Source organism: Nomia melanderi, chromosome 12 (genome assembly GCF_051020985.1).
Source record: "Nomia melanderi isolate GNS246 chromosome 12, iyNomMela1, whole genome shotgun sequence".
NCBI lineage: Eukaryota > Metazoa > Arthropoda > Insecta > Hymenoptera > Halictidae > Nomia > Nomia melanderi.
The window spans coordinates 10077199-10097034 of record NC_135010.1 but is presented as its reverse complement, the minus strand read 5'-3'; the positions used below and the strand labels follow the sequence as shown (position 1 = coordinate 10097034).

The 19836-nt window shown below is 44.1% G+C and overlaps 1 protein-coding gene across 8 annotated transcripts in view; it reads left to right on the top strand.

The window, feature by feature from the left end:
* The window catches only part of LOC116430810 (organic cation transporter protein), a 28186-nt gene extending 8555 nt beyond the window's left edge, over nucleotides 1-19631 (top strand). The window contains exons 1-11 of one of the 8 annotated variants that reach the window (XM_076372530.1): nucleotides 3278-3574; nucleotides 8699-8790; nucleotides 10915-11062; nucleotides 12812-13025; nucleotides 13107-13213; nucleotides 14267-14421; nucleotides 15006-15195; nucleotides 15737-15869; nucleotides 15953-16262; nucleotides 16620-16804; nucleotides 17717-19631. In XM_076372530.1, coding sequence (XP_076228645.1) covers nucleotides 8724-8790; nucleotides 10915-11062; nucleotides 12812-13025; nucleotides 13107-13213; nucleotides 14267-14421; nucleotides 15006-15195; nucleotides 15737-15869; nucleotides 15953-16262; nucleotides 16620-16804; nucleotides 17717-17887 — 1680 coding nt within the window. In that variant the 5' untranslated portion in view covers nucleotides 3278-3574; nucleotides 8699-8723 and the 3' untranslated portion in view covers nucleotides 17888-19631. Of the gene's footprint in view, nucleotides 1-3277; nucleotides 3804-4445; nucleotides 4782-4806; nucleotides 4990-8200; nucleotides 8429-8698; nucleotides 8791-10914; nucleotides 11063-12811; nucleotides 13026-13106; nucleotides 13214-14266; nucleotides 14422-15005; nucleotides 15196-15736; nucleotides 15870-15952; nucleotides 16263-16619; nucleotides 16805-17716 lie in introns of those variants that run through there. The other 7 variants (XM_076372532.1, XM_076372534.1, XM_076372535.1 and 4 more) reach the window with 7 other exon arrangements.
* Nucleotides 19632-19836: the final 205 nt, after the last annotated feature.

Below are 19836 nucleotides of genomic sequence, written 5' to 3'. Positions count from 1 at the left end.
GCAGGAGACATCGTCATAGACGAATTGCTCTGAAATAGCGAGAAAGTGTCGCGAGAAATGAAACGTTCGTCAGCGAAATTAGTCAACTCCGATTATTAAATTTTTTGGAATTTATTATTGAACCGCCTCATTGACTTTTATATCCTCGCGTTGAAAGTGAATCTTATTATTGAATTGAATTCCGCGAATGAACGAACATTCCTTCGTCCGTGGAAAAATTCCGACTGATAATGATTACTTCATATACTATTCCACGCATTTTCCGTGCTCGAATTAAAGTTACATCTGCGATAATATCTAACGATACTACAATCGTTATTTGATTTTCCATTTGAAGAAAAATTTGAGAAATCAATGTACACACTTACGTCATGTTTCTTCATTTTGTAAATTAACACACTGCATACTGGCTAATTTTCATAGAAAAACTCAAGTATCATATCGTTTAGTAATATATTTTAAATAGACAGTCAGTTCGAATCGAAGTCAATATTTCTTTCAATGCTGTAGTAATTAGCAAAGTTACAGCTAAGTGTCGTTACATAGAAATGAGATTTCTCTTAGCAGTATGCAGTGTGTCAACCGATTTGCCTAATGGCTCAGCGCTCGTCATCAGGATTGAGCAACGATCGCTCGTTAACATTCAAATTACCAGACAGATCAAAATGACCCATTTCGTATTTCTCCCTTTTGCAATTATTAAAAATATAACGGCAGTTTCTCTGAGAAATGATTAATGAAATTGATCAGCAATACCCAAACTGAATTGTAAATTAAATAAAATTTCAGCAGAGTTTGTGTAGAGGAATTTCAAAAAGTCAATTTAACTGCTCGGTAGTTCCAGTGTTTGTCCTCAAAAGTGTCGCTCGGATCGCAGGATTTCCATACATTTTGTATCAGTCCTGCTGAACCGCGAAACACGTCTCGCGTTTGTGTAACAGCGATCGTCAATTACCGATACAATTTGTTCCGCGCCGACACCGCTGAAAAAACCCACTGCTCATTGCAGGTAATTGCGGCGCGTCGCGTCGGTTCCGCAGACCTCGCTCGCCGGATTCCAATTTCTTTCCCCAGCACCTGAGATAAGGAATGTAACTTTTCTGCACGCGCCACTTGAAGCTATTCTAATGCTCAGTCATTTGTCCAATGTCCCTCAATTGTCCCGGCAGCCATGTTTCGTAATTTTCTAATTTCCTGCTTCGCAAATAAACGCTGCTTGAAAAACGATAGCCCCGTGTCTCGAGTTATTAGCTAGATTCTCGCCGCGGAACGTCGTGCTCCAGTTCGCTCCCTTTTTTCCTGGTAGAGTAGCGCCACCTAATATGGAACACCTGATTTGAGAAGCACGCCAAAACGAGAGATACGCGTGTGTTCAATGAAACTCGCACGGAGAAATTAATAAACATTTCTACACCGATCGATAGCAACGCACAAATTGAAATGCCCCGAAACACGGTACAAAAATGTAAATAAAAACAACGCCCCGAAAAAATCGCTCCCAATTTGTAACACCCAGATAATCTGTAAACAAAACTCATTTTTATCACGAGCAATGAATATTTATAGAATCGAAAAGGACAAATAAATGAATGCTCCACTTTTTTACATATCTATGTCAGGAAGATTGTTTCGCTTGTCCCTTAGAAAACTGAACGTACTAAACGCAGTAATGCTTCGTATTCAATTATAAATTCCCAATTGATGTCCAACTATTAATATAATTGTTTTCTATTACCAACGAAGCGTGTTCCATGGTAACCGAGCCATCGAGCCATTTATTCCCCGATATATCGTACCGTTCCATATTACGAGCTTCCGCATCAAGCGCCGTTGCCAATGTACTTTGTAACTTTCAGCGCGCAAGGAAACTCCGATGTGCGAGCGTGTTGTCGGACGCCGGAGGAGGTTCGGCAAAAATTTTCCGCGGGTCGCGCGGCAAATATTGGCTCCGTCAATACGCGGGGACGTTGAATCATCGCGCATTGTTCCCGACGCTCCGCTCCGTTTCACAGTCCGAAAATCGCGTTACGTCGGAGCCGTGCTCGAGCGTCAACGTTCTAATGGGCAATGTCAATGATGGAATTACGGCGCGCGAGCTCGCGGCACCGAATCTTCCGATTCTTGACTCAGATTCCACATATAGTGATTGCACGTCGCGAGCGCGCGCGACAGCATTGACACACTTCCAGCCGACGGCGCGCGCGCGCGCGAGCGCGAAGGAAACCGAGGATGAATTCGGTTCGAGAACAGATACTTCCAGGAATCGGTGGATAAAGGTTGAATCGATGTTCGGATCGCATCACGGTTAGACGCGAGATAAGGAGTGTCTAATTAGAGGCTGAAATCGAATCGAGATCGGTCGTTTGCGGATCGCGAACCTCGTGCATGTGGCGCGCATGGTAGGATTGAAACGCGTTTGTTTTATTTTTAATTTGACGAGTTCGGCGCGGATAAAATAAGGATTTTCCTTGAACTCCCACCGTCTTGAACCGGCGTCCTCGTAAATGAGGCTGCTGCTGTTTTTAGAGGAACTTCAAGGAAACTGGAATTCGTTTTTCTTTTCGTCGATGAGTGTTTCATTATAATAATCAGATTTTCCTGTAGAACGCACGTGCGGTGACATATGTTTGATATTATCCTAAGCAGTTTCCTTATGCATATGAACTTTCTTGGGTATTGCTAGGCGTTTATCTGATTTGCGACCCAACACGTCGTAAATCAAATAAAGTTTCATTTCATTTCGACGTTTAGATATTGTAGTTGTGGAAGATAATGTCTAGACGGCTTGACCAGTTTTTCCAATATTAAGAACTTTCCTTGATTATCTAAAAACATGGTCCTTCGTCTGTTGTCTTTATTTTAGTTAGGATTCCTCGTTTGTTTTTCCTCCTGATCAGCGATCAACGCGCAAAGTCGTTATGGTTTATATAGTTTCCTTATAGCTTTATATACCTTTCTACAGTTTTACATAATTTTACATAGTCTTACATTGTTTTCCTATCATTTCCTCATAACTTCATATAATTTCTCCATACTTTCCCTATACTTCTACATACTTCTACATACTTCCCCATACTTCCATAATTTTCCATAATTCTCACTGCTACCGCAGCACGCGCCGCAAACGACCAGCGAGCGCAAAGTGTCCCGACCGTCGATGTCCGGAGCCTAAGAAGTAGCTAGCCCCCCTACAGCTGATTCGCTTCCCCCACCCACCCCTTCGGTCATCAGGGACGACCGAGTGTCGGCGTGCGTTTTACCTTTAAAGACAGTCGCGGTGGGAAGGAGGCAACAGGTCGGCGACGATCATGTGTCTGCGTGGCACGCGTTCGCTCGGGGCTCTGTCGTGAAAACCGCCGCTGGTTCCTCCTCCACTCGCGACGGCGAGAAAGAATTAGCAAGCTTGTAACGCCGTCGACTGCGCCGGGAAGATGGCGTAGACCCGCGCGGGAGGGGAACGGAGGAGTCTCGTGGTGGACACCTGTTCCGCGACGGCCGATTCCGTTCGCCGGATTCTGTTCGTCTGGTCGGTGTCATTTCGCGCGGTACCGCGAGTGCAGTTTCTTCCGTGAAGGTATTTACATACGCCCGTGTCCGAACATCACTCGCCGATAACCATCGACGGCAAGCTTCGCCGATCGAGTCGCGAACAGTTCCTCGCTGGCCGCTGCTCGCTCATCCGCAGGTGAATGACTCCGCGGCGCGGAGACGCTGCTCCTCGGGGCTGATTAACGTGGTGTACATCGATTGTGTCATTTAACTGACGGTCCCTTGCGCATATTTGGGGAGTCATTTTCGCGGTGGTACGTTCGGGAACTGATCTCTCTCGCGTCAATGATCGTATTCCGCGACTCGTCGCGTCGTCGTCGGGGTTCTCAGTTGATCTCTGCTCGGTAGACCCCTCATTATCGAGGATTTCCGGTTGCTGCTCTTATCTACCGTTGACAACGTTCCTTGGAACTGTTAGGGGACGAGAAGGTTGACGCGTTAGGGGATGGTTTGGATCTAGTTGTACGAGGATCTTTTGAAAATGAGATTAAATTACTTTGCTGGTGTTTCCTTGTAGGATACTTTTCGTTAATTGCACATTGTCTTGCAAGTGACCTATGACAGAGTATTGCGGAGGTAGCAATCATTCGTGTTAAGTTGACTGTATGATTCTTCTTTTAATAACACATTGTACGCCTAAATTTCAGCTGCTAGAAACTTACGAAAAGGAATAAGGAATTCGATTTTGTAAGTTTACTTCGGGTTTGTGTTATACATATCTGAAATGTTATATTAACGTAGGACTAGCGATTGCATAGATTGAAAGTCCCGCGTTTGATTCTTATGAAAGCTGATTCGACGATGTTGACGGATTAACTGGGTAATTGTTCCGTCGAGAGTTATTCAAGTACACGCGAATAACGTGGGATAATGTCATTCTAAAGTGATTTACCTTTCAATGCCTACGATTGCCATTTCATTTATATTCTTACGTTCAGCTCGGTCGAAGAGTCCCTAAGCGAATAAATAAGAAGATTCAGTTAATAGGTTAATACCGCGCGTCACAATAATCACGGTTAATCCGATCCGGTATCATGCCAGCGCCGATCAAAGGTTCGACTCGCGGTTCAACGGGGCCAATTATTTATCCAGTTCGAACGAGAAACGCGGAACAGCCCGTCGTGTCGGTTCGTCAGGATCTCGAGCGGCGAATTAAGAAAAGAGGAGTGATTAGACGGGGACGTTTAACTTGATAGTAGCAATTGATCACTTAAACTGGATCGCGTTTCAAGGTGGACATCCTATTCAATTGCGATCGTTTGCACACTCGCTGCTCGGGCCCGGCTTCGCTCGTTTGTAACACTTTCATTGAAGTACAAGCGACGTCTCCGTGGCCATCGCAATCGCGGCTTCAATTTCTTCAGCCAAAGGCGTGGCAGCAAGAATTTCTTCATCTGTTCTCACACGGGATTTGCGTTTTCGATCTCTCGGTGTTACCAGGTACACGTCAACTTCCTGGTTCTCTAAAACCTCAGCTTTTCTGGGATTCATGACTTTCTTACATACTAAAAGAGATGTGTCTAATGTTTCTACAGTCTTTAGACGAGCTTCTCTAACCTTTGCAGACGAAGGTTCTTTAAAACATTCAAAATCGCCAGAAAGAATTAAATTATACATCAATCTTCTGAGCACTGAGAAAGATCTTTTACCGTTCGAATCGTTAAATTGCTTATTGGCGACTTCATTTCAGATATGAAAGCTTCATTGTCACTAATGTAACGACATTCGTTCACGAAGGTTTAAGAATGTCGTTACTATCCTCTCATTTATATTTGTTTCAACATTGATTTTTCTTCGAGAAACACAGTGAAGCGACAAGGTAGCCCATTCATCGGGAATAATCTAATTAGTTGAGCAAATATTTACCAATGAATCTTCGTGGGTTAATCCACGAATCCTACTGCACCGGATTCCGCAGCCGTGATCGTCATCGAGACAGATGACCGATCTCGTCGGGGCACGTAGAACCGGAGAACGTTTCGGTAACGCGACACCGTCCGCGTGTTTATCGAGGAACTAGGATTCCCCGGCGGGGGAATGCGCTTAAAACGTTAATGTATGTTAATCCGTCGTCCAGCGGCCCGTAGAATTGCACACGAAGGACGGAGCCCGCTGGAAACCGTACGGACGCTGTTATTTTGGTCCTCCGCGTGCATCGATTTTTTCTATTTTCCATAAAGTTGATGCATCCATTAACTTTTCTCAGCGGGATTAGCTCGCTCGTCGTTGAACTGTAATTTCATCGAGTACTTCTTCGTTCCCGCGTTCGAAGAATTAAGGGAAATAATTAGTAGAACTACAATGTACCAGTGCGAACCACGCAATCAACGATAAGTGCATCGTTACACAATGTTCGCTGTACTAACTTAATTCGCTTCGAGTTTTCATGAATATTCATGGTTAGAAAGCACACGGTCAAAAGGTTCGCTCGGTATTTTCTAATTCGGATTTTTCTTGCTTTTTTTGGAAGTACGTTGGAACATCGGAATATCCATAACAGGATTTTTACAAACACGCCAGGAACAATTTCTTTTCGGTTCTCTAGACCGAGAATTCCTCGAGTAATTGTTTCGCGGACTCTCGATCGTCTAATGAAATTCCGTAATAAACATTCTACTGTACTTATAAGGATAACCGGCGATCAGCACGTTCCGCGTTCACTGGAATCGTATTATCACGTCGGCATGTCCGTGACTGAAGCATAACTATCACGGGGAGACCGGGAATTGGCTCGAGGAAATTGGTAAACGAGAAAGAAGACGAGATTTTCTAGCAGCGAGGCTCGGGCCGGCCGCCAGCGGTTCGAATCGTTCGCGTGCCGACGCTAATCACCGTCGTCTATCCACGCCGAGGAACGGAAAGAGTCAGGAAACAGCGATAAATAATAATAAAACGACGATCCACCGTGTGCTCGAGTACACCGCGTTTCCCAGTTTTTCTAACTGCTTCTGCGTCCGTGTTACGACAGGGATTTTCGAGCAGTTTCTGTTTATCTTGTGATTCGCATTTCAGAGTCACGACTCGTGTTTACGGAAAAGGTGAACTACATTAACCCTTATATAAGCTACTGTGTACTTAATAATTACTTTACACGACTCTACACATTCTTTTACAACTTTGTTACATTTTCACGGAAATGTAGCAAAATCGAATTGTTCTGAAGATTTTCGATCTATGAAAATGCTATGAAGTTTCGAAACTATGAATTCCGAGAGAAGTGAATCAAAGTTAATATTGATGATAGGAGTGACATATATTTTTCATGACTCGTTCGCAAGTGTTTCTATATTTTGCTTTTACATTTTACGCAAATGGTTCCGTGTTATATTTTGCTTTATGTATTCCACGGATTGCAGGGTTGAGCAACGGGATGTTAAAACGGGAAGTATAGAGATAGGGGACGGTGATTCGAAACCACCGATTTATTTCCTGTTCGGTTCTATGATAAGATCGAAGGGCAGTGAAAACAGGCCGAATCGGCAAGGTGACGGACACACGCGGAACGCATGACAAACGTGAATCCCCGGAGACGTGCAACACTTTCGGAATCGATTCCCCGCGCATTAGAAAGTCAATGGCATTTACCGGTGGAAGGCCGGCGTGGCGACGCGGACAGGCAGAAGGACGCTGGCCGTCCTTCTCCGTCGCGTCTCTGCTGGACTCTGGAATCCGGTTCGAAAACAGGACGGCAGTTTCTCCGGTGCATTTCCGGTCTCGCGGAATATCACGGAACAATGCGATATTTCGCGTCCGATGAACACTGACGCTATCGGATCTTTAATGTAGTTGATATGTAGTTTCGGTGAAGTAGTAAAGTATTAAAGTACTAAAGCTTCAACGTTTCAAAACTTCAAAGTTTCAAAATTTCAAAATTTCAAAATTTCAAAATTTCAAAGTTTCAAAGTTTCAAGGTTTTAAAGTTTCAAAGTTTTAAAGCACCAAAGCACCACAGTACCAAAGTATCAAAGTACCAAAGCACCAAAGTACCAAAGCACCAAAGTTCCAAAATACTAAAGTTCCAAAATTCCTAAGTACTAACGTACCAAAGTTTCAAAGTACCAAAGTACCAAATCACCAAAGCACCAAAGTCCCAAAGCACCAAAGTCCCAAAATACTAAAGTTCCAAAATTCCTAAGCACCAAAGTACCAACGTACCAAAGTTTTAAAGTACCAAAGTACCGAAGCATCAAAGTACCACAGTACCACAGTACCAAAGTATCAAAGTACCAAAGTACCAAAGTTTCAAAGCACCAAAGTACCAAAACACCGAAGTCCCAAAATACCAAAGTTTCAAAATTCCTAAGCACCAAAGCATTAAAACACTAAGCTACTAAAATACTAAGAGTGGTAAACGTTTCTTTCCTCATTGCCTAGAATTTAAGACATTCACACATAATCCAGTTTCTCACGGAGAACGTTTTGAACGCATCAAGAAAATTGATATCGAGCAATTCGACGATACCAGTAATCACAGAACAAGGGAATTGCGACCAGTCATTTCGACTGGTACGGTAGGCTCCAGCGTTAATTCTGATAATTACCGCGCGCCGCGTTGCCGATCGGTTCTCGCGGTTTCTCGGATCGACCGTGACCGATCGCCGCAGCCGCGCGCCGGAAAATCGGCATCGGCCGCAGGCCGCGTGTGTATACGTGCATGATCACGACGCAGTCACGCGTCGCGCGCTGGCCAGCGGCTTTGTTATCGGCGCCTGTTTCTCTCCGGCCACCGTGTCAACGATTGTATTCCGCGCCTCGTCGCATCGCCGTCGGATTTTTCAGTTGATTTCCGCCCGGTAGACCGCCTATTATCGAGGATTTCCGGTCCCTATTCTCCGCTACTGTTTCCTCGGGCAAATCATCGTCAAACGGCAACGTGAAAGTTGTTGCCATTTCATTCTCTCTCTCTCTCTTTCTTTCTCTCTTTTCTTTCTTCTCTCTTCTCTGTCCTAGATCTATATACTTTCGTCTAGTAAAAGTAACGAGATCTTGTTGGTCGGTTTTATGTAATGCCACCGAGGAATTGCGTCGCGCCGTGGCTTCCGCGAGCGAGCGGTGCTCGCTGGCCGATTCGACTCCGGCCCGGGTCAACGAGGAACAACGGGCGACCGGCATAACTCTCGAATTTGTTCTCTGTTCTCTGTGTTCGCAGCCTAAGAGGCGACGGGGAGGACAGCATGAAGCTCTTCTGCTCGAGCGACGATGCCCCGGCCACGACACCGAAATCCAAGGATGATGGAAGAGGTATGCGACCGGTCTAATCATACTTCGCGATTGGGGTGGAGACGGAGTGCCGATGATTTCGAATATAGTTTAACCCTTGTGTCAGCAATTGGGTAGAATGAGGAATTGGGAATGACTTGGGAATCTTAAATTCCTAATTCAATTTTTAATTGGAATTTTACTTATAACTGTTACATTTAAGTTTCGATCGAGATTTGATGAAATTTTGTTGAAAAAATTGATATATGAATTAATTTGTGCTAGCAATTTTATATTATAGTGAAATATTATTATTTCTTCTAGCTTCAGAGCGAAGCTGGTCGTGGAATCTTTTTGTTTTCTTAGTAAATAATTGGAGACACAAGTGTTTTGAAGAGAAATCATAGGGCAAGGCGTTAAACCAGAACGATTTGCTTAAATACGTGGTGCGCCAATGACCCGTTTGTTGTTGATTAGTTGTAACTCGTCTTAATCACCGGCCCCGATTCCGCGAGACGCGCCGTCGCATTTGGAGAACGCGGTTTCCCGTTTTCTTGGGGCTTCGGCTAATTAATCCTTTGTGGCCCGAAGTGTCCTCGGATTTTCATTTCGTACATCGTGTCAACGTAACTTCGGTCAATAATATGTTCAATGTGTATCTTGTCCCAATTAACTTGAGAATATTTGATATTACAAATTGATGATTCCAGCTGAAATCACTAAAGTAAACAACCACTGGAATGAAACTCAATGTTGATTCTACCTTGACACAGAACTGCAAAGAGTCAATTTTGAAATCGTGGCTGATCTCTTTTTCCTTCCACCGATAATGTAATCCCAATTGTCATTCATTCGAGAAAGAATTCTAAATAACGAGTCACGTACACTTTTTGCCGCGGTTGAACGAGTTTACGTCTAATCACATTCGTAAATACTGAACACAAATACGGCAACGCCTACCATCAGATAGAAACCGCAGCTTACACGTCATACAAGGCTTGAATCGCTTCTGTGATTGATACATTTGCAATAAACAATTATTCTTCCATCGAGGAAACAAGAGTTTCCTTGAAACAATTATTTCACAAGATTCTCCGACGAACAACAACAAATATCAGATGGTATTCTCAAAATCGGAAACATCTGAATGTCACTAATGAATTAAAATAATTAAACCTCCAATAAGGGGTTGAAAGATTAAGGACTCCAAGCGATCTAAAGATTATTAAATATCACTGACGAATTAACCCTTAGCACTCCAGGTTGTTTTGTAATCTATCAGCAACTGCAACTAATTTTTATAGTATCCCTAGCGAAAATGAGGAATGTTATAACATTTCATCAGTCTTTTATTCTCCTTAGTAGAAAATATGGTTGCGTGAAAAATCTAATAATTCTAGGGTAGCTTCTTTAAGATTCATTAAAATATTTCATATTATAACTGCTGCAATTTTGGAGCCTACAGAGTTCAAAGGGTTAAAGTATCCTCCAATAAGGGGTTGAAAGATTAAGGATTCAAAGTAATCCAAGGATCCACCGAAACGAACCTGAAACTTGTATCGAGCAGTGTCCTTGAACTAGTAATCAACTGCACCACAGCCACACTTGATCCACATGGTCGCCATGTACATAGGTGCGAGCCGAAAACGCGATAATGGCGGACGGAGGGATAAAGACAGAATCTTCGTTTCGGCGATGACGTTCACGGGAAATTGATGCCTGCCGATGTAATTACTCGGCGGATGGCCGGTCGTAAAACGGCCGCGTGATTTAAGAGGAAATTATCGATCACGATTACGTGCACGTGAAGATCGAAACCGCGCCGCTTCCCTTTTTCGCGTCCGATGAAATATCGCGTGTCAACGAGCGGGCTTCAATTTTCGCCCCGGTAGAATCTGATCGGTGGATTAAGAGTTTTACGATCATCGACCCAATTTCGATGTTATCGTATCCCGATCACGCTTCCCCGCCGTCCTCCCCCCTCTTTCTTCGAATTTTCTCCCCTCGCTTGTCTTCCCTTCGATTCTCCTCGTTTTTTCACCTATTTCTCGTCCTGCTCGCCACCCCGTCTTCCCGTTATTACGCACGATGAATAAAGGATTATCCCAGGCCGCCCTGGGAATCGTCGTCTTATCAACGATCGTCGGAAATCTGTCTTTCTTGCAGGGGAGAAGGGCGACCGGAGCGGGAAGCAGGACGTCGAGCGTTTCGGATACTATCAAACGGTCATGTTCTCGATAATCAGCCTGCCTCTGTTCCTGTCAGCAGGATTCACGCTCGCTTACGTGTTCACCGCCGGCGAAGTGAAGTACAGGTAACGTCTGTTTTTTTCAGATGGCACGGTGATTAAGTCGTGCGGGCAACATTTTCGTAATGCGCCGCGAGGCGAGCGTATCCGTTCACTTTGCTCGAGGCCTGTTGAATTGTCTTTTGTTTGTTCGGATGAAAATCTGACTGGCGGATGCGCCTTGATGCGGAAGGAGAATAGCTTTGACGTAGTTTCAGGAAAAGAATAATGTAGGAGACAAGAGGGACAGGTGGATAATTAGTAAGGTGTCTAAACAGTGAAACAACGTAAAGAATCTTTACAATATTATATACAGAAACAATTAAAATGATACTATCTTTTTCAATTTGATTAATACATCGATCGGAGCGTGCAAATTACTGGGAAACAATCGCAAGAAGATATTTAATTAAAGTGTTCAGTAACACGAGTAACTAATGATAATATATTATTGTATTAATAATACTATAACTTATGAATTACGACACGAAAACGTTAATAGGTACTTCCACTACTTGCCTTTGTTATGGTACGATATTATACGAGACGCTGTAAATTCTCGAGGCGATCAACGTGTTAATGATTTCTCAGCTCATGTTTATTAAGGCTTTTTCCTTGTACCGATAAAAATTGAACCTCGAACTGCTTGAAATATTTCACACATGAATATTCCTACCTCATTCCTTAAGAATGTTTTGTTTGAACTGCACCGGTGTCTGGCCGGATAATGTAAATCAACCTTAACACGCGTTTCCGTTGCCACGATCGATCGCGATCTACGAGCGACAGAAAACGATCGGGCGTGCACGCACGCCATCCGTGCGCGATCGAACGATCAATTATGTAATCGTCGCCTCGTAAAAATGATCACTTTATTGCGCGATCGGTTAACCCTTCCGGCACGGTGGTCGCCGGTTATGTGTCGTTACGGGATCTTGGCCCGTCTCAACGGGTTGCATCACTTAATGATACGCTGATGAACGTCGTCACGTCTCGCTGCTCGTAGGGGTTGCGCGGAACAGATTTATGCTTCGAACGGCGCAAAATCTTGCGCTGAATCTTGTTCCGCGGTAATTAGTTTCGTGTATCTTTATGGTCGCTGATCCGCCTTGTTATCCGATGTGTAACGACGGCGTATCGTTATTAATCGATGCTAATGTTCCAGACATATCTGGGAAATCTTTGAAAGAGATCGTGGGATTTCCCTCGAAACTGTTAACATTCCGATTATCACAGAAACGTTTCATTGTCCATGCATAAGGTTCGCGTAAATTTCCTTTGACGCTATCTTGCGTCATACATGCAACGCTCCGCGAGCGGCGATACTCTTTCGACGTGAAAACTTTCAATCTGTGTTAATGCAAACATTAAAGCGGTTCGGTGATTGCATTACAATGTCAGGGACGGTTCTTCTTCATACATATTAAAGAAACGTCGCGAACATCGGTACAAGTTGCCACGAATCATCGGCTAAAAATCTAACGCTTCGAGTATTGTATACAACTTAACCGACCAGCGACTTATCACCTTTAGAGAACCGGTAACTTTCGGCGCTCCGTACGGAACTTTCTACTAAATGCTTAGAAAATTGAACCGCTATTTTTATGAAACAATACCGGTCTTGTAAAGGTGAATCGACTGAAAAACTCCGCAGAGCTCGAAGGGTTAGTTTGAATCCTACGATTCTACCGCATGCGATGCAGTTCTCTTCACTTGCTGAAGGAATTAGCATTAATCAAAGCGTTCAACCGCTTCAAGACAGAATTTCATACGCAGGTGTCTGGTGCCAGAATGCGAGGACACCAATAACACGAGGTTCGACGCGCCATGGGCCGCAGATTCCGTGCCGGATATCTCGGAGATGTCCAAGTGCACTCGCTACATGGTCCGCGATCACACCGACGAGTGCACGGATCAGTCTTTCAGCAACGTGACCCGCAAATGCGACTCATGGGTCTACGATCCGTCGGAGAACACGATACTCAGCGAGGTAAGATCGTGTTCTGCGGGCTGCAGGTGGACGGAGGCCAGGTGACTCACGGTTTTCCTTTGTTTCCCTGTTACATTGCAGTGGGGTCTGACCTGCGACGCGAACCGATGGAAGCTCACGCTGGTGGGCACGATAAATAACGTCGGCCAATTCGTCGGGCTGATCTTCGCCGGATACGTGTCCGACAGGTGAGAAATAATCGCCGGAACGGTGAGTGGCCGCTCTTAATTAGCCCCGGCCCGTCCCGGTGGGGATCCCAGTCCAGGAAACGAGAATCCCTAGTCCGGATCTGGTTGCTAACGATGTTCGATCGGCGCGTCGTGCAACCCTTACAGCTGAATGGATTATTCGCGAATGCATTTTTCCGAGACTAAGCAGAATACAGCTCTATTGACGTTTTAAAGGAATACTTTCATACTTAGAACAGAAGGACTTGCAAATTAACCCATATAATTTTCTTAACTATGATCGGCGCAAGTAGTTCATCGTTAATAGCTTATTAGGAAAGAAAGGAATGTTGATGCTTATTGTATATTTACCCCAAAGGTTAATGAGTCATAATAGAAGATAAATATTTAATTTATATTTAGGAAATTGGTAACACTTAATTCTGTGTAATCCAGTATAAAATTGTCACGGGTGTGACACGATATTGTAGGTCAAGGGGTTGATTCAAGTCTTTTAGCAATGAATTTTGTAGCTTCTCTAATATACAAGAATTGTCGAAATATTCTTTCGGATTATTGTGTTCTTTAAAATCTCTTAAGCTTCCGAATCGAAGCTTCTCCGACAAAGGGAAAGAATTCTTACGAATCGAGAATCGGCGGGATCGCAGGTTTCGCGTTACACCGGCGGGACAGGAACACTTTGGGCGAGTAATAAACTTGGTCCCGAGGCAGCCCGGCCAGCGACTCGGTGTAAACTTTCGTTCCACAATTTCCAATTCGGATTCGGCGGAGTGCTCGGGACTGTACTTTTCGACGGTAGTTCCGTGACGATCCTTTAAAGTTACAAATTGTCGTGGGCCGGCTCGGGGTCGCGGGGGAGCATTAACGATTCGCTTTAAAACAATCCCAATGAACGCGGCCGCGCGGCCGTAAAAGCGTGTCGTCGGGGACGTCGGTGACGTCTACGAGCGAACGGGACCGTCTGTCACGTGTCCGGGAGACGGAACAATAAAAACGAGGCGTGCCAACGACGCCGCGGTTGTTTATTCATCCGTTTTTTTTTTTTATTACCAGATACGGGAGACGTACGATTTTGACGCTCACCACGGTCCTGAGCGGAATCAGCGGCCTGATACATTCCTTCTCCGTGAATTATTGGATGTTCCTCGCGTTTGAATTTATCGACGCGACCGTCGGCGCAGGTATCTACAGCGCCGGATTTATTTTAGGTGAGTTAATAACGGACCAAAGTAAGAGAAGATGTTGCGCGTGAATAATGACGGTATAAATAACGACTCTGTTTCGCGTGTCGGCGATCCATCGCGTCGGTGACGTTCCGATATCTGAATGCATTTAATCATAGTTTGACGCTATATGCTCGTAACTATTATAAATTATTTCTACTGTAATGTACCACAATGGGATTTACTTGTAATTTCTAATTGCTAACCGAATACAGTCTTGCGCTCGGTATTCCTTAATTCTCGGCCGTAAACATGGCGGCCACGCTCCTCTGAGTCCGACAAAATGGCGGATCACTCCACTTCACTGCATATACGAATATATTTCCGTGATTGATAGATTACTTTATACAAATTTCTTCATACAAGAATTTTACATAAGAGAATAGTATTCTTCGGCAAATATTATGGAAAATATTTTACAATCCATATTTTATACAAGTCCCCGATCTAGTATTTACAAGGTATCAGTGATCTCGACAGATGCGTTTACCAAGAATATAAGTTTATCTATTCTGCATGCAGCTTATCTCGGAAAATCTTAACGCAGTAGGAACCGCATTAATTTTCAGGAATGGAAATGGCGGGGGTGAGGGGCAGAGTCTTAGCCAGCACGATTACCAGCTGCTTGTTCGCGGTGGGTGAAGTGTTGCTGGGACTGATCGCGATGTGGACGAGATCCTGGCGTTTCACCCTCCGTTTGGTGTACGGGCCGGCGCTTCTCGCCATCTTGATGCCGTTCCTGATCCCGGAATCGGTCAGGTAATTTCTTGGTCGGTGACTATTTAATTCGCATCGCTCGCGGGCTTCGTTAACGATCTCGGAACGATCCCCTAACGACCGGCGAAGTCGTCGTCGCCGCCGCGACATCCGGCCAATTAACCAGTCATTTGACGTCACCGGTGTATTCCCGTTGATTGGGACCGCGGCTCTAATTAACCGGACCGGCTCGATACGAAATCGTTTCTCGCGACCGGCGGCTTAATATTTTAGGGTATCTGGATCCGCGACTCCGCGCAACCGTGACTCTCATGCATATGTAACTCGGTGATTATTTACTTTAGATATCCCTCACCGATCTTGACGACTTCGAGATACGTTATCTGAGCCTTTATTCCGAATAACTTAGACTGCATATTTTACCCCAGGCAATAACGACTGTTTAACCAAACTGGAATAACTTCGTTATTCGAATAAATAAAGATAGCCGAAGTTATCCATTTTCCCAGCCGAGATTCTCTTCGAGAGTCTCTATAAAAGGAAAAAGGTGTCGCAGACGAATGATAACGAACTCGTGTTCAAGGTGGTTACTGGCCAATGGGAAACACGACAAGGTCGATAGCATTTATCGCAAAATGGCGCGTATGAACGGGCTGCGCGTCACCGAGGAGGCGATCAGTCAGTTCAAGGAGCTGAACACGGTGAAGACTGAGAAGGTAGAACGACGATATATCGATCATTCTTCTTTTCCACGGTGTCCCGATGATTCCCGGTCGAAAATGATCGATCGTTCTTCCAGGCGGAGCAATTAGCGGCTGAGAAGAGGAGTCCGTTTATGCAGGTGTTGGGCAGCTCGGTGATGATGACCAGATTGGTGGCCTGCTCGTTCTGCTGGCTAACGAACACGTTCGTCTATTACGGATTGTCGTTGAACTCGGTGGCCTTCGCCGGCGATAAATACGTCAATTTCATACTGGTAGCCATCGTCGAGATCCCGGCATATTTTCTCACTTGGTTCATGACCGATTACGTGGGTCGGAAGGTCACTCTGTCCTCGTCGTTCTTGTTGAGCGGTGTCTTCTGCCTCGCGATACAGTTCGTGCCATCAGGTGAACGTCCGATATGTTATTCGGGTTTGGGTTAAAGTTCAATCCTGTTACTCTGTCGGTTTTTGTATTCTGACCTTTTCGCTTCTATCGGTGTTTGCGAGCACCGAAATGTCATCTTTATTGGAAGAGTCTATCTCTGGATTTTTGATAGACTCGCAGAGTTGATATTTATAAAGCGAAGACGATTATATTCGTAAAACGATAATCGAGAGTCTTGGAAAATAAATGAAATTGTTCTATTTTTAATATGTTTCTGCATTCAGATACATTAAAGAAGCATTTAGCATTGAAGGAATTGGAATTCTTTTACGAAGTGAGATGAACAGAGTGTGAGTATGTTTATTTTATTCTTCATAGGCTCTTGGAGCTTCGTCCCCTTGATTCTGTACATGGGTGGTAAATGGTGCATCACGATGTCCTTCTCCACGGTTTACATTTATACGGCGGAGTTGTTCCCCACGAACATGAGGCACTCCCTCCTTGGAATTTGCAGCATGACCGGCCGCATGGGGTCAATATTGTCACCGCAAACTCCTCTTTTGGTAAGTTGGCCGCCGCGAGAGTCCACATCCAGTAGAGAGCCAATAGGAACGGTAACCGCTTGTTGCTCGAGGCTGCATTTCAAACATCAAAGAGCACTGGACACCGAAAACTTTACGAAAGGTCGCTTCGTCGTTTCAGAAAAGATCAACCGGTTAATTTCCCTCTCATACAATTCGTGATTAACGGTTTCTTATCGATATTTTATATTCAATTGATTGCTCCGTCGAATCTCTTCTACGTTCACGATACTGTATGTGCTCTTTCCTTCTAATTAACTCTTTTCCTATTACCAAGATACACTACTAAACTAAAGACAAAGCGAAGATCCACGTATCTCTAGTACAACTGTTCCACCGCACAGTTAAATTGGTTTCCTTGCATTTTAAGACGAACATCAGTAAATCAATTCATTTGACAATATCCCAGAGAATTTACCAACTATCATTAACACTAAAACTACCAAGCAGTCAAATTACCTTTTCGAAATTTCTCTGTAGAAACTCTAATAGTGAAACTGTTGAGACTTCAAGTAGTTTGCAATTCAGTTTGTCTATTACTAAATCAATTTCCCTAGTAATTTCTCAGGGGAGCATGTTATCTATTCAATAATTGAAAACAAAGAAATTAGGTGTGGGTCATTTTGACCTACCCCGTAATTCTAGCGTTAACAGCTACAAGAAACCCGAAACGAATTCTCTTGCCTGATCCAGTTCTAGTGTTAACGACGTAGCGACTCGCGACCGTAGCCTCGAGCAGAGTCATCGTCACGAAGAATAGCTTCGCTCACTGTGGTTGGTTAACTTCATTATCTCTACGAAGAATCCCAGTTCCCGAAAGAGTCCTTAAATCACCCTCGTTCGAGGGAGGGCCGCGTGCTTCCCGTTGTTTCACATCGTTCGTTTGATGCGCAGGCACAAGTCATGCCCGAGCTGCCGCTTATTCTTTTCGGATGTATGGGCCTGTCCGCGGGACTTCTGTCACTGATATTCCCGGAAACTTTGGGAACGAAACTCCCGGACACGGTGTGCGAGGCGGAGAACATCGGGAAGTCGAAGCAGCACGAGCAAGACTCGCCGTCTTAGAGAGGGTTACGCACGTTGAACGCTGGAGGAACGGAGAAGCTCTCAGAAGTTCTGGGAACCGGCTGTCGGACGATCTCGGAAGCTTGAAAGCTTCGGAAGCGATATATAAAAGGGAAGAAGAGAGAAGGAATATAATGCGGTGCGCAGGCAGCAAAATTTTTGGTCCGAATTTATCATTTCAGAGGTGTTTTGGGTCGCCGCGGTAGAAAATCATGATCTATTGCTAGCATAAACGTAACTCAAATTTAAGCTGAAGGTAACTCGACGTAGGCGTGCGTATAATCCAAACCTATGAACAATTACAAATATAACGTAGAACATTAAAAACATTATATCACATAAGGAAATATAAACGAAATTCAGTAGTTGAATGAATCATTTAGAGATCGATAAGTTCCATAGAAGTAATGTCTTTAGCGGCTTAAGAAGCTATTATGGAAATAGCACTGTTAGATAACAGATTCTGTTCATTAGATTTAAATTACATTCATTAATGGCACTGTTAGATAACAGATTCTGTTCATTAGATTTAAATTACATTCATTAATCTAATAAAGAAAGGAACTTAGCTATTCGTTATTAAGAACCGTCCAGCTTCAACGACCCCAAAATTGTCATTAAAGAATTCGGAGCAAAGAATTATGCTACCCGGGTACTATGGAACAGCTAGAAGAGGATGGTTGCGTTTCTCATCGACGAATTTCGAAGCGGACGAGGTCGGATCCGCGAGTCAATTTCCCGTAAAATTGATTCGTCCGACAAGTCGACGACTCATTGTTCAGTCACCCCCGTCGACAGCGTATCGGCGAACCCGATAATTTCGTCGTTCATCCTGTGTTCGACGTCCGACACATAGATAAGACACGGCCGATCGTGTTCAGTGTCTGCCATCCGGTCTCTCCGTGCCTCTCTCCTCTTCCGCGTGTAGGCGTATCCGTTTAATGAATTTTTAACGCGTTTAATTACCCCTCATTGTTGCCGGTCGAGGGCTATCATTGGCGTGTTCGCCGCGTTATCTGTCGTCTGGACGGCGGATGAGTCATAACAACACACTCCGCAGCTGCATGATGCGTTTCCCGTTAGGAGAAAGCGGACGATTATATACATACTCAGGTATTTGCACAGTATTGCCGCGTCATGCGCGCCAGCGAGCGTATTTAGTTGGTTAACCATATCAGCCCCGTTTGTTTCCGGTGGAAACTTAATTGCCGTCGACGTCGCGTTATTCCGCAGACAACGTGCCATGATAGAGAATCATTTTAGAAGGATATGTGATTATACGCGAGACACGTTATTTAGGTCACGGCGAGGAAGTCGTGGGGGTATTTATATCTCTCTCCTAGCGTACAAAAGTGCATAGTACAATTATCATACGCGACTGGACGGGCCGCTCATAAACGGACGGTTAAACACGTGAGTAGTGAGTTAGATGTTATTTCGATTGAGAATGACTCGGTTTGAGACGATGGAAACATTTCTGTTTTTTTCTTTTTTTTAATGCAGTTACACTTACTTTTAAACGAGTATTAATGATCATTGCCACGAAGAGTATTAACCGACGCAACGTCAGACTGGTTCCCTATGTAATTAATTACTCACTGAAAATTTGTCTGTATATACAATACTGTGATCGATAAGCTGTACAATTCCTCTATGCGTTATTTATTGACAGGGAAAGTGTTTCCATCGTGACGCACGATGTAAAGTCTATGAATCGTTGAAATATATGTACCGTTAAGTTCGATGCGATTGTGTATATTGTTTGATGATCTATCGAGAAATACATGAAAAGTGGTAATATAGAAATCCCTGTGAACGATTTGGTGTTTGTTCGAGGAATTTATGAGCGATTCAGTTGTCAGAGTAATTGATTCGGCTAAAAGTAAAGTAACAAAATTTAATGGAATTATATAGGATAGGAAAGACGAATTGTTTTAGAACTATAATTT